General features: G+C 38.9%; 1 protein-coding gene across 1 annotated transcript in view; it reads left to right on the forward strand.

Moving 5' to 3' along the window:
• Window positions 1–15514, forward strand: part of LOC140142312 (disintegrin and metalloproteinase domain-containing protein 10-like) — a 41123-nt gene extending 25609 nt beyond the window's left edge. Inside the window, 10 exon segments of the mRNA XM_072164281.1 lie at window positions 811–848; window positions 850–1042; window positions 4377–4531; window positions 8493–8658; window positions 9292–9457; window positions 10438–10567; window positions 12210–12368; window positions 13066–13286; window positions 14095–14306; window positions 15351–15514. Of these exon segments, the coding sequence (XP_072020382.1) occupies window positions 811–848; window positions 850–1042; window positions 4377–4531; window positions 8493–8658; window positions 9292–9457; window positions 10438–10567; window positions 12210–12368; window positions 13066–13286; window positions 14095–14306; window positions 15351–15514 (1604 nt within the window).
• The last annotated feature ends 404 nt before the right edge of the window (window positions 15515–15918 follow it).

Below are 15918 nucleotides of genomic sequence, written 5' to 3' on the forward strand. Positions count from 1 at the left end.
TCCATAGAGGGTGTGTGGATTTCAACTGGAATAGCCCAATAGGACTCAAACAAATTTTGCAATTTTGTCTGCATTCTGAGTACTGATGGTGATCATCAAACGAAGAATTAAAGTCTCAATGGGCCACCTGTGTTGTTGTCATAATATTGTTGAGCAGCCAAACAGCATGATTGTTTATCACTTTTTGTGTTCATGCTCATAAATATATGCTCGACACATAGCTCTGAACAATTAGGAAATTTATTTTACATGAGTGTTACATGTTTTGAGTTGGAAAAAAATTAAATTGTGGATTTATATAGCGCCTTTTCTCCAGATCTTAGAGGACTCAAAGCGCTGTAATTTTGCTGCCATGGTGAATCATCACAATCAGATCGCATCAACTGGGCCAGTTGCTGCCGAACGGCGCAAACCTATCCGCACTTAGATCGTAACATCCACCAATTATCTGTGCAGCTCCCCAAATTCCATTGGGTGAAGGAAGTTTTTGATAACCAAACAACTAATCACAGATTTTTGTAATACAGGAGGAAACCGGAGATCCCGGAGAAAACCTGCGAGAGCGAGCATGGAATCGGGATAAACCAAGTGCACATGAGTCCTTGGGCCACGCTGGGGCTTGAACCCGGGACCTCAGTGGGGCAAGGCGAGGGAACTACCGCTGCGCCAACTCGCTCTGGAAACTTGAGTTGACTTGATGCAAGATTGATTCTCGGCATGGTTCATCCTCTCAACCTTCAACCAAGGGTTTTAAAATTAATGGTGCTCTTATTTCAAATGATTCAAATCTATTCTTTCATTATCTTGCAGGAGACAATGTAGGTCTGTCCATCGATGGTGTAACAATTTTTTGAAAGCGTCACCGCTGAGAACTACATTCTACATTCTACCTTCCACGAAGCAGATGACTATCTCTCCACATTTGCACTGTACAACTTTGATGCCTATTGCTTGGGTATTGTATTTACTAGCGTAGATTTCAATGATGGTGTGCTTGGTTTAGCTTGGGTTGGCTATGCTGATCCATATGGACCTCCTGGAGGTAAGATGAGAATGGAGAGACAGGAAGGGAGTTAGGGTACAACTTTGATGCCTATTGCATGGGTATTGTGTTTACTAGTGTAGACTTCAATGATGGTGTGCTTGGTTTAGCTTGGGTTGGCTATGCTGATCCATATGGACCTCCTGGAGGTAAGATGAGAATGGAGAGACAGGGAGGGAGTTAGGGTACAACTTTGATGCCTATTGCATGGGTATTGTGTTTACTAGCGTAGACTTCAATGATGGTGTGCTTGGTTTAGCTTGGGTTGGCTATGCTGATCCATATGGACCTCCTGGAGGTAAGATGAGAATGGAGATACAGGAAGGGAGTTAGGCTACAACTTTGATGCCTATTGCTTGGGTATTGTGTTTACTAGTGTAGACTTCAATGATGGTGTGCTTGGTTTAGCTTGGGTTGGCTATGCTGATCCATATGGACCTCCTGGAGGTAAGATGAGAAACGAGAGACAGGAAGGGAGTTAGGCTACAACTTTGATGCCTATTGCTTGGGTATTGTGTTTACTAGTGTAGACTTCAATGATGGTGTGCTTGGTTTAGCTTGGGTTGGCTATGCTGATCCATATGGACCTCCTGGAGGTAAGATGAGAATGGAGATACAGGAAGGGAGTTAGGCTACAACTTTGATGCCTATTGCTTGGGTATTGTGTTTACTAGTGTAGACTTCAATGATGGTGTGCTTGGTTTAGCTTGGGTTGGCTATGCTGATCCATATGGACCTCCTGGAGGTAAGATGAGAATGGAGATACAGGAAGGGAGTTAGGCTACAACTTTGATGCCTATTGCTTGGGTATTGTGTTTACTGTCGACCTCGAATGATGGTGTGCTTGGTTTAGCTTGGGTTGGCTATGCTGATCCATATGGACCTCCTGGAGGTAAGATGAGAATAGAGAGACAGGAAGGGAGTTAGGCTACAACTTTGATGCCTATTGCTTGGGTATTGTGTTTACTAGCGTAGACTTCAATGATGGTGTGCTTGGTTTAGCTTGGGTTGGCTATGCTGATCCATATGGACCTCCTGGAGGTAAGATGAGAATAGAGAGACAGGAAGGGAGTTAGGCTACAACTTTGATGCCTATTGCATGGGTATTGTGTTTACTAGTGTAGACTTCAATGATGGTGTGCTTGGTTTAGCTTGGGTTGGCTATGCTGATCCATATGGACCTCCTGGAGGTAAGATGAGAATGGAGATACAGGGAGGGAGTTAGGGTACAACTTTGATGCCTATTGCTTAGGTATTGTGTTTACTAGTGTAGACTTCAATGATGGTGTGCTTGGTTTAGCTTGGGTTGGCTATGCTGATCCATATGGACCTCCTGGAGGTAAGATGAGAATGGAGAGACAGGAAGGGAGTTAGGGTACAACTTTGATGCCTATTGCTTGGGTATCGTGTTTACTAGTGTAAGCTTCAATGATGGTGTGCTTGGTTTAGCTTGGGTTGGCTATGCTGATCCATATGGACCTCCTGGAGGTAAGATGAGAATGGAGAGACAGGAAGGGAGTTAGGCTACAACTTTGATGCCTATTGCTTGGGTATTGTGTTTACTAGCGTAGATTTCAATGATGGTGTGCTTGGTTTAGCTTGGGTTGGCTATGCTGATCCATATGGACCTCCTGGAGGTAAGATGAGAATGGAGAGACAGGAAGGGAGTTAGGGTACAACTTTGATGCCTATTGCTTGGGTATTGTGTTTAGTAGCGTAGATTTCATGATGGTGTGCTTGGTTTAGCTTGGGTTGGCTATGCTGATCCATATGGACCTCCTGGAGGTAAGATGAGAATGGAGAGACAGGAAGGGAGTTAGGGTACAACTTTGATGCCTATTGCTTGGGTATTGTGTTTACTAGTGTAAGCTTCAATGATGGTGTGCTTGGTTTAGCTTGGGTTGGCTATGCTGATCCATATGGACCTCCTGGAGGTAAGATGAGAATAGAGAGACAGGGAGGGAGTTAGGCTACAACTTTGATGCCTATTGCATGGGTATTGTGTTTACTAGTGTAGACTTCAATGATGGTGTGCTTGGTTTAGCTTGGGTTGGCTATGCTGATCCATATGAACCTCCTGGAGGTAAGATGAGAATGGAGAGACAGGGAGGGAGTTAGGCTACAACTTTGATGCCTATTGCTTGGGTATTGTGTTTACTAGTGTAGACTTCAATGATGGTGTGCTTGGTTTAGCTTGGGTTGGCTATGCTGATCCATATGGACCTCCTGGAGGTAAGATGAGAATGGAGAGACAGGAAGGGAGTTAGGGTACAACTTTGATGCCTATTGCTTGGGTATTGTGTTTACTAGCGTAGACTTCAATGATGGTGTGCTTGGTTTAGCTTGGGTTGGCTATTCTGATCCATATGGACCTCCTGGAGGTAAGTTGAGAAGAGGGAGTTAGGCTACAACTTTGATGCCTATTGCTTGGGTATTGTGTTTACTAGCGTAGACTTCAATGATGGTGTGCTTGGTTTAGCTTGGGTTGGCTATGCTGATCCATATGGACCTCCTGGAGGTAAGATGAGAATGGAGAGACAGGGAGGGAGTTAGGGTACAACTTTGATGCCTATTGCATGGGTATTGTGTTTACTAGCGTAGACTTCAATGATGGCTATGCAGATCCATATGGACTTCCTGGAGGTAAGATATGAGAACAGTGAGATAGGAAGGGAGTTAGGGTACAACTTTAATACCTAATTGAATTGGTATTGTGTTTACTAGCATAAATGGTGTGCTTGGTCTAGCAGATCTCAACCGCAAACCAACCACCATCTCACCAGATCTGCAAACAGTGCTCATTATTTCTGGTAATGGTCTTTTTATACCCGCATGCGAAGCATGGACGGGTAATTGCCATCCTGTGGTTTCTCCTCCTCCTCCTCCTCCTCCACCAAACACATAATGTAGCGTATTATAATAATTATAAATTATGATAATTGGAAATACCAGTGTGAAGCGTTAAGGCTATTCCATTTAAATTACATACCTTTGGCTGTTCCATTTAATTTACATACTCCCTCTGAAATGGTCGCAAAATAGCTGTTCCATTTAATTTACATACTCCCTCTGAAATGGCTGTTCCATTTAATTTACATACTCCCTCTGGAATAGCTTTCCCCTAATCAAATTGCATATTGTGAATTTCAATCTATCAAATTGCATAGCTTCACTGTGAATTAGAGACTGACAACAGCAACTTAAGTCCTCAGCAAATAAGGACTGTAAGTTTATGTACACCGATATTTGACATGTGGGTATAGCCGTATTTGTGTGCAAATATAAAGCCCTCTAGTCTCACCCTGTATCTGATATATGCATTCCGTTTCTGTAGGTGTATGTCAACAGCGTGTTATCTACCGTGATGATGATCTGCCTAGTAGTCTTAACACAGCTTTAGTCACCACAATCAACTATGGTAATAGGGTTCCTAAACAAGTTACTTCCGTTACTGTCATGCATGAGATTGGTCATTCATTCGGCAGTCTGGTAAGTGTTACCATGGTTACTGATAATATTATTTGTTAGACATGGTTGGTCGTGGGATACAGGTGATCTCTAGTCAAGAAATCATACATGGCAAGGTGTACAGAGCCAAGCCAAAGATGATAGTCTGTACTAGTGATAATATGTATCTCACCCTAAACTGAGCCTAATAACAAATTTTAAATGTATCATACACCCAAAATAAAGCACAAACACATGTTAACTAAAATGAAAAGCTAAACATAAAATGTTTGCAAAAGTTATTCCAAATGAACATTCCCTGGAGAACATTGCTTACATAAACTCACTACACATACATTTGCTATCTACCCATGATACACATGTAGCCACTAATACACTCACTAAACAGGAGTTTGCTATCTACCCCTGATATAGTCATTGATAACATTGCTACATATAAGTTTGCTATCTACCCCTGATATAGTCATCGTATGTTCTACAAGGAGGCCCCTGAGTTATTATGCCAGCTGATGCCAGACATCCATGTCCATGACCCCAGGTTGCGACGGTCTGTGAGATTCCATGACCTAGCAGTGGAAGTCCCAAGATCAAACCTTGTCAGCCATGAAAGATCATTTCTACCATCTACAGCCCAATTATGGAATTATCTTCCTGCCCAAATTCCAGCCATTAGATCGAGGGCCAGCTTCAGCAGGGAGGTTAATCGCTTTCTGGGTGCTTCCTCGTCACCAGCTTCTAAATGATTTTTTTGTCTCTGCTGTTAATGCCCAGTTATGCCATGTCGTTAAAAAAATAAATAAATAAACTCACTACACAGAAGTTTGCTATCTACCCCTGATATAGTAATTGATAAACTCACTACACATAAGTTAGCTATCTACCAGTGCTGTACGGTGCGACCATTTTAGGCGCATTGGCGACTAGATTTTTGCTGATGGCGACTAAATATTCAATCCCTGGTGCCAATGGCGACCAACTGCTGAAGCTTTTAATCGCCCAAAACAAAACATGTATGTAATGTCGCATTCAAGAGTACGAATGTATGCTATGAATATGCATTTATCATCATGTCTCAATGGGGACTTCCTGGAAAACATATAGGCCTACACTGTACATGCTGCGTATGAAGTATGTAGCGTTCAATGGGAATATGTAGATCAGAGTACAGCAGCTATGAACATTCAACACACGTGGCTGTTCAGTTTACGTTGGCACCTCAGATGTTTTACCTGGGAGCAAAATTTGGGCGCCTAAATTTATAAAGTTAGGAGCCATTGGCTCCTCAATCAGTTTTTGCACCGTACAGCACTGCTATCTACCCCTGATAAAGCCACTGACAAACTCACTACACAGACGTTTTGCAATCTACCCCTGATAGAGTCATTGATAAACTCACTACACAGAAGTTTGCTATCTTCCCTTGATAAAGCCACCAATAAACTCGCTACACAAAAGTTTGCCGTCTACCCCTGATAGAGTCACTGATAAGCTCATTGCACATAAGTTTGCTCTCTACCCCTGATACAATCACTGATTAACTAACTACACATCAGTTTGCTATATACCCCTGTTAGAGTCTTTGATGAACTCACTGCATATAAGCTTGCTACCTACCCCTGATATAGTCACTGATAAACTCACTATACATTACAAATTTGCTATCTACCCGGCCCCTGATAAAACCACTGATAAACTCATTACACATAAGTTTGCTGTCTACCCCTGATATAATCACTGATAAACTAACTACACATAAGTTTGCTATATACCCCTGTTAGAGTCTTTGATAAACTCATTGCATATAAGCTTGAAGCTTGCTATCTACCCCTGATATATTATACAAATATATACTGCCATGAGAGGTTCTGGTTAAAACTATGGGCCCGAGGTGAGATCAATAGTACTATTTTCCTGAGGGCGCAGCCCCAAGGAAAATAGTACTATTGATCTCAGCGAGGGACCATAGTTTTAACTAGTACCTCGAATGAAGGCAGTATAAATTTGTTTTATATCCTTCATTCATAGATTTTTTGTTCATTGATTGGTTAAAAGATTACATGAAAACTCCACCATGTTGCGAGAAAGGCCTAGGTAGACTATGCACGGTAGGCCAGGTTTAGGCGGTCCATGTGTTCATGGTTTTTTAAGCTTACTCATTGTCAGTGTATATTTGTTCAAGTTGTATCTTCAATCCACTTTGCCTTCATTCATGTCATTCATAGATTATTTGTACAAAGATTAGTGAAAAGATGTACATGTAAAAAGATTTACATGTAGGCCTAAACTCTAAGGCCATCATGCATCGGGATAGGCCTCCGTACGCACGGCACTAGGCCGGCTAGCTAGGCGGCCGGCGGTCCAAGACTAGTCTCGCACTGTCAGTGTTTGTTTTTAAGCTTACCATGTCAGTATTGCTCTGAATCTGACTGTGTTGGTCTAAAACATATTCCTGCGCTAGAACTGGTAACATTTCAAATTAAACAGCTGAAATCGTGAATTTTCTTCAGCAGTAGCAGCCCACTCCAGCTTGATTTATATTTCGCCATTTTTGTGTTGTCGTTTCTCGGCAGTGACAAAATACTCTCATAGTCAATGTCGACGTTCAATGTTATTGTTAGGCTTTATTGACAGCGACGTGGGTATGCTGCTATCCGTAAATAGTAAATATCCAGAAATACTATTTACGGCTTGAAGGTACTATTTACGGACGTAAATAGAATAGTGTGTTTATTTTTGATCATGTGACACACTTTTAACCAATCAATGAACAAGAATCTATGAATGAAGGATATAATCACTGATAAACTCACTATACATTACAAATTTGCTATCTACCCCTGATAAAACCACTGATAAACTCACTACACAGAAGTTTGCTATCTTCCCCTGATATAGCCACTAATAAACTCATTACACATACGTTTGCTATCTGCCCCTGATAAGCTCTGATAGAGTCACTGGTAACTCGCTACACAAAAGATTGCTATCTACCCCTGATGGAGTCACTGATAAACTCACTACACATAAGTTTGCTATCTACCCATGTTAGAGTGTTTGATGAACTCACTGCACAACAGCTTGCTATCTACCCCTGATATAGTCACTGATAAACTCACTATACATTACAAATTTGCTATCAACCCTGCCCCTGATATAGCCACTAACAAACTCACTACACATAAACTTGTTTCCTATCAACCCCTGATATATAAACTCATTACACATAAGTTTGCTATCTACCTCTGATAGAGTCATTGATGAACTCACTACACATAAGTTTGCTATCTACCCCTGATACGAGTCCCTGATAAACTCACTATACATTATAAGATTGCTATCTATCCATGATAGAGACATTGATGAACTCACTACACATAATAAAATGAATCTTAAACCTGTTCATTCGGACTTGCTATCTACCTCTGATAGAGTCATTGATGAATTCACTACACATACATTTGCTATCTACCCCTGATAGAGTCATTGATGAACTCACTACACATAGGTTTGCTGTATACTCCTGACATGGTATTGATAAACTTGATTGTTACTATCCCTGATATAGTCATTGATATACTCATTACACATACATTCGCTATTTACCCATGATAGTCATTGATAAACTCGCTATACATATTAGTTTACTATCTACCCCTGATATAGTCATTGATAAACTCAGTATACATAAGTTTGCTATCTACCCCTGATATAGTCATTGATAAACTCACTACACATAAGTTTGCTATCTACCCCTGATAGAGTCATTGATAAACGCTATTTGCCCCTGATATAGTCATTGATAAACTCACTACACATTTACTATCTACCACTGATATAGCCATTGATAACTTTACCGCTAATGAGTTTGATAAAATTCCTACATATAATATCCCATAGCAAGTAATATTTATGAACAAAGTCTATAAACCTGTTTTTTAATTCCATTGTGACACCATATGTTCTGATATCCATTATATTTCAGCATGATCCTTCAACCAGTGAATGTGCACCTGATGGTAGCTATGGTAACTACATCATGTTTCCCAAGGCAACAGATGGAGATAAACCATTTAATACACAGTTCTCACCATGTTCTACATCTTATATGGCACCAGTGATTGCAGCTAAGGGTCCTATGTGCTTCCAATGTAAGTGATGAAAGGTGCTCTTCCTGTTCTTCTTTTGAAACATTTGAAGCGTTCAGATGCAAAACAGGATATACTCTTTTCAAGCTCTTTGTGATAAGGCCACCAACATATCTTCCCTATCATAATAGCTTTAAATTGACACCCTACTTTAAAATATCCAATGTATATTTTTAAAACTATGATAAAAAAAACAGCACATATTTTCCTATTATGTTCTTTATTTTTGAAGAGCTATATTTGACTATATCTCAAAATTTTGTATTTGAACCCTTCATTTGGACTTACCAAATGTTATCATTTCAATTTTCTTCTGACCCATTATAAATTTAGATTTGGGAAAATTAATAATTCAAAGTAAACTTTTCAAAGACTAACTGTCAAACTATCTGTGAAATAGTTCCCCCTTTGAAATATCTGAGCCTGGTTTCATATAGAAAATGATAGATAAAGTGTGTTTAGTTTAAGATGCCTTTCATGCAAAAATATTTGGTGTATTTATGACTCAAATGTTTGTATGTATAATTTAGAGTCTCTATTTTAAAATTTTGGATCAGCCACTTGCTTGCTATTAAAGTTTATAGTTTACTAGCACTATGGTAGCATCACAAAGTTTTTCATCTTTCCATATGACAGTTTATACCGGTCCCTACTGTGGTAATCAATTAGTAGAGGATGGTGAGGAGTGCGACTGTGGTACAGCAGCTCAATGTATACTCAGCGATAGATGTTGTACACCACAAGGCGGTGAGGCAAGTGACATGGAATGCACTTTTGCTAGAGAAATTGGCAGTGTTTGCAGGTAATTATTTGCAGTTAAGGGATCAAATAGCAACATTTTCACAGTATTTTTAGTAGGACATGAGAGCACATCAGATATATCGAATTGCAGTCTGAATGCGAGGAATGACCTGATGATATCAAATAAATTTGAGATATAATACAAATTTGATGGCAAATTATCAAAAATTTATATTTTTATTTTATTTTATTTTTTATATTCAACAGTCCTCGAATTAAACTTGTAGGTTTTTTTGGGAAAAAATAAAGGAACATGCAGCAAAGATTTGACAGTGTGGGTCCACATTTTTCTTTTTTCTTTTTCCATGTTACATTCTGATGGGGCAACAGTCTTGTTGTTAAGGACTTTATTCCAGACGGAGGGGAAACACAATCTGAAATGGCTGTATAAAACTTGCATTATTTCCATCATCATATTTTTCTATGAGAGCAGTCTGCCCAACTGGTTATGCCCCTATTTGTCTTCTTTTAATAAATTAGAGCAACATATGAAGTTTGCTATCTACCCCTGATATAGTCATTGATAAACTCACTACACAGAAGTTTGCTATCTACCCTGATATAGCCACTGACAAACTCACTACGCAGATGTTTTGCAATCAACCCCTGATAGAGTCATTGATAAACTTACTACACAGAAGTTTGCTATCTACCTGTGCATTATACATAAGTTTGCTATCTACCCCTGATAGAGTCATTGATAAACTCACTACACAGAAGTTTGCTATCTACCTGATAGAGTCATTGATAAACTCACTACACAGAAGTTTGCTATCTTCTCTTGATATAGCCACCAATACACTCACTACACAGAAGTTTGCTATCTACCCCTGATAAGCTCTGATAGAGTCACTGATAAACTCGCTACACAAAATTGTGCTCGCTACACAAAAGTTAGGCCCCTATTTGTCTTCTATTAATAAATTAGAGCAACATATGAATTCATAATAATTAATAATAATTATGTTATATCTTTTGCAGTCCTTTTTCTTCAAGTTGCTGCAGTGAGGATTGCCAGGTGAGAGAAGCATCTGAAGGTTTTGTATGCTTGGAGGAGACACAGTGTGCTGAACCATCCATTTGTAAATATCCTTTACATTTTGAGAAATGTGTTTGTTACCAGTGGCGTTCTGTGGCCGCTCCTACCCTGGGGGCTGGAGAAAATTGAAAAGGTGCAATTTTGCTGCCCCACTTAGCTCCACTTTAACATCCCAAAAGGTTGATCCATTTTTTCGGTAGTTTGAAAAAGTGAAGAGCAAAATAGAAGAGCAATTATAGTCAGAAAGTTTTTCAAACATTTTTGACAATTTTGCACCCTTTTTTCTTTAATGACTGTTTTTTTCTTTAGTAACTGTTTTTGCTGCCTCTTCTTCTGCCACACCTTCCTCTTTTGCCCGCCCCTCCACTTTTACCCCCCAAATATGCCCATGGGTACTCAATAGGCATATACTGGCCTTGTTGTAGGCTGGTTGCAGGCTCATGGTTGTAGCCCAATCAAAGTGAAATATGAAAATTTCCATTGAAAATTATCTTAAAAATTACTGGTGCCCCTCAATTTATCAAGCTCATTGTCCTCACCATCAGACCAGATAACCCTGGCCCCCTTGGAGAACTCTTGCAACACCTCAGGCTGGTAAATGAAAGCTACTCCTATAAATGGGAACAACATGTTTGTCCAAAGGTTCACAGTCCAGAAAGGGTTTAAGATAAAGTTTAAGGTACTTTTGGTTAGGGTTAATGTTAAGGTTAGTATTATAGGGTTTGGGTTGGTGTTAGGTATAGGGTTAAGCCAGGTTAGGGTCAGAGTTAGGATTTTAATAATCAGGGTTATACTACGGTTATGGAAGCTTATGGAGGGTTATGTTTGGGTTTAGGGTTAGCATTAGGGCTTCAATTATAGGTTAGGTTTAGGGTTGGGGTTTGGGTCAGGATTTGGATTTGGATTTATATTAGCTTTTCGGGGGTTTGGACTAATGACCCTTCAGACTATCAACCTGTACCCCTACAAATTGATGGCATCACTCATTCCTTTATTGAGTCCTTGTAACAAGCTGAGAAGTTGACAAATTTTCATTGTAAAAACATTATACTGTCCAATAAACCACTGTGTTGAAAGAACTAGGCATTTATCAAATGTAGGCTTGCAAACGTATATGTAATAAATGCGTACATCAAGCAGGAAAGTGTTCCAAATCTTGACCTGCTTATAATATGAAATTATTATTTTTTGTTGTTGTTTTTTTCAAACCTAATTTTTGGCATATACCGTAAATGTTTGCCTAATGGCGCATCTCGGCCCCTTTGGCTCAGTGAGGTAAATTTCATGAGAGCTCCCTCCTCTAAAAATGCCAACAAGAATTAAGGGTATGTGCCCTTATTTGCTGGTGGGATTTTTATGGGAGGGCACTTTTAGTTTGTGTCTAAATTTCCAGTTATATAAAGGGAGCCCATAATGCCATTAGGCAAACGTTTATGGTATTTCAGTATATTTCAGTAAAGAATAACAAAATCAAAATTTGATGGAACTGTACGTACTTTAACAGCTATTATAGCTTTAAACAGGTACTGTGTCAGCCAAATGCAGTTCCAAATGAAATTTTCCTTTAAAGATGCATTTCTTAGGACAATTCGCTATGTTCAGATACAAAGCAAAGCCATTTTGTCCAAGTAACCCCTCTTGAATGTCTATGATGACCAGTTTCCTACAAGAACTACCCAAATACCATCCTTAACCATACCATTTTACTGGAGAGAACACCACCTGCCCAGTTGCGGAGTCTAAAGCCAACGGGACACACTGCGGTAGTGCTAAGACATGTCTTAATGGTGTGTGTCAACGTGGAATCTGTGCTACTATAGGGCTACTGGCATGTCAATGTGTAGAGGATAACATGTGTGAAGTATGTTGTCAGGTAAGCATGCTAAAATCTGCTATAATTGAAGACCAAATTCAAAAGATTCAAATACAGTGCTGCGCAGGTTAGCAACCAATCACACCATTGCCCTGACGTCAGACGCAAACTAGTCTTTTGAATTCTGTCTTCCAATAATAAAGGAAAGATGTTAGCTGGAGGAATGTTTGACTATAACGGCCAACAGTCTAGCTATCACTAGGGCTACTGAAATTTGCCAGGTCCAAGTTATCTCAACACCCATGGCAAAATCAAGGAATTTACACTGTCAGGTGTTTTTCTATTCATTAAAAACTGTACTCCATGGCTCTCATCCAGGACGCTATTATGCAGGATTTATTTTGGTGGTGCAAACTTTCAAAAAGTGGACCTTTTCAAATGAAAAGTGCACTTGCATACATTGTTTTGCAAAAAGTAGACTTAACCTCCCTAAAAATTATCCTTTTTCGACTTTTTGAATGCCTTATATTTTTGAATGCCTTATTTTTAGGGGGGTTGCAGCATCGTGCTGCAGCACCTTGCAACCCCTACATACCAGCCTGCTCTTATCATAGACCAAATTAGGCCAATAATACATGGTTTTTGTAGATTTTATACAGGCTTTTATATCCCTGAATCCATGAGATACACTCATCAGCACCCTCTTGATTGTAAATTAAAGCATATAAATGACACTTTGCTCATTTATTTTCGTCAGGTGGATGACACCTGTATACCAATATCGACCATCGCTCCAGATATATTGCATGTACATGATATAATACAACCAACAGGAAGTGCATGTAATAACTACACAGGTTACTGTGATGTTGATGGTAACTGTATCATAGTGGACAGTGACAGTGCATTGCACAGACTGAGACAATTATTCACCAAGAAGGGAGTTGATGATGTCAGAGAATGGATGCAAATCAACTGGTTAGTACTAAAAGCAGATAAATTGACTCTCTCTACAAGGGTGTCGTCTGTAGACAATAAGTTTCAATTATTATTGGTTCAGTAGTTTTGAAGATAGCTCTTGATATTTTAAGAAAATATTTGAACTTGAAACTTGGATGTTTTATGTTTTATGTTGAGGCCTATGGCTATCACTAGTATCAGGCAGAGCATTAATGCATTTGTGCCATCTATCTAGGTAGCCTATTTCTGTATTTCTGACATAGCACATAAAACAAAACTTAAAATATATCAAAATTAACAAAATACATTAACACCAAACCAGCATGATTAATTTAGGACATTTGAATAGGTAAGTTTCTAGATTTTTGTTGAAAACACACAGTGAGCTATAACATTGAACAAGGAAGAGAGTTCCATAACTTGGGTACACATGACATGAAGAAAAAGCTATTTCTTGACCACAAATTGGGTAGTGAACTCAAAATTCTAGCCAGGGTTGCAAGACTTTCCAGGAATAACAGAAGTTGCACAACTGATTTTTCCCACTGTATTTATTTGTTTTGAAAATGTGCAATTCCAATTGAAATCCATACACTTCCTATGGAACTCATAGCCTTAATCTCCCGCCAAGTGGGTGTAGATTTTGAATGGAGTTACCCATTCTGGTAGACCCATTCGAAATTCACACTGTGGTTTTCAACTAGAATAGCCCAATTTTGCCCTTCCCATTGAAAATTCCAAGGAACTTTTATTCACCTTTTTGTATAAAGTTTTGATAAAGATATATGTTTATTTTTATATCATGTTCTTTCTTATTTACATGTAGGTACTATATCCTTGCAGTTAGTCTAGGGCTAGTTCTGGTATCTACAGTGGGTAAGATTGTACAGAATCAGGTGTCATCAGAGTCTAAGCATATGACTCAAAGAGCCACAAGATTAGCTGCAGTGTGGAAAGAAGCTAGGAGGCAGAAAGCTAAGGTAGCAGAGCAGAGGCAACAAGTACTGAATATGCACTCGCACATTAGTCTTCAAGCAGGTTAGTTACTAGCCTCTGTTCGCTTTTTTTTTTTTTTTTTTTTTTTTTGCTTCTCGATTTATTTTTTTATTCATGTGTCTTCATATCCTGTCCATGCACCCACCTCTGATCTGTACATGATAATATCAGATTACTACCTCTTACTACCTCTTCGTTGTCATGGGTCTGAGAAAATAACCCGAGAAAATTGCTGATTCCAACCAGTGTTTATGTCTTACTCACAACACTGTAAAGTTCTCAGTGCATTGTAGGCTCCTTCTAATTATTTCTTGTGCACACACACCATCCCAGAGCCCAGAAGCCTCGAACCAAGACAAGTTAGTTACAAGCTGTACGTATCAAAATGATTGATACCCATTTCATTGATAATGGAGTCTGACACATCAAAATTCAATATACAAATGATAAGATCCAAATAATTTGAAGATTAATTGTATAACAAGTCATAAACTATACATTCTGGACATTGTAAGAGTATCCAATGTTACAATGGAAGAGGTAGGCTTTTCAATAAATATCAAAATTGATATTGATGGGTACCAATCATTTTGATACAGCCTGTAGTAACAATATGTTCTGGGATTATAGCAAAGTTTGACTTGTAGCTACTTGTGTCAAGAGTTTCAAGTCTTTGTCTGATCTGCATGATCATGACCTGAAAAAGTAAAAGACCTTCAACTTGTATACTTATCCATGTCCTATATATTAGGTAAAGCTAAGAACTGCAACATTTGGTTCCAGATATTCTTTACTTTCCAAAACTGTTAGGTTAAGTGTTTTTAAACACTTTAAATAGTGTTCTTAAAAGAACTGCAGCCTTTCACACTCTCTCTGTGCACATTTGTCATGGTGAAGTACGTTTCATGAGTGCATCAGCAGGATGATTTACCAGTTTAGCCCTCTTTGAAAGTTAACTAATTTGACTCCAAGCATGATATTTTCATGTTATAAACAAGAATTGCTCTATTTTTCTCATTTCTTTTTAGAATTTTCCTCTTTTTTTTTTTTATTAATGTATTCTCATGCCTGTATATTTTTTTTCAGACTCTGAAATGTCTTGGCTTGGACAACTTTTCCCATCAGCTGGTGGTAGTGTCATAAGAGAAGCAATAGATGCCACCAGTAACGAAAAGGAGGCAGTCTTGAGGCTACTATCTGAAGGCTTTCATATCAAGAAACTTATGCTTCCATCTCTGAAAAAGACATAACCACTTTCATCTAGATAAACCATAAACAACTCCTATCATCCGAAGTTACAAGAGATACACCAGTTGACAACAGCATTGAGAAGGAAAAGTTATGCAGCTAGTCGAAGACTTTCATATCAAGATACTTAGGTTTTTATCTAGATTAACCATACACCAGCTCCCACCAACTGAAGATTAGCATTGAGAAGTGAAAGTCGTGGGGCTACTATCTGTAGGGTTTCATATCAAGAAACTTAGGCTACCCCCTCTTGAAAGGATATTACAATTTTTATCTGGATAAACTATACATAAGCTAGAGATACACAGGTGCCACCAGCAGTGAAATTCAGGAAATTCAAGCTTTCAAAACTTGAGAATATAGACAATCTTCATATAGATTGAACCATAAACAGCTCCCATCAGCT

This window comes from Amphiura filiformis, chromosome 20, assembly GCF_039555335.1.
Source record: "Amphiura filiformis chromosome 20, Afil_fr2py, whole genome shotgun sequence".
Classification (NCBI taxonomy): domain Eukaryota; kingdom Metazoa; phylum Echinodermata; class Ophiuroidea; order Amphilepidida; family Amphiuridae; genus Amphiura; species Amphiura filiformis.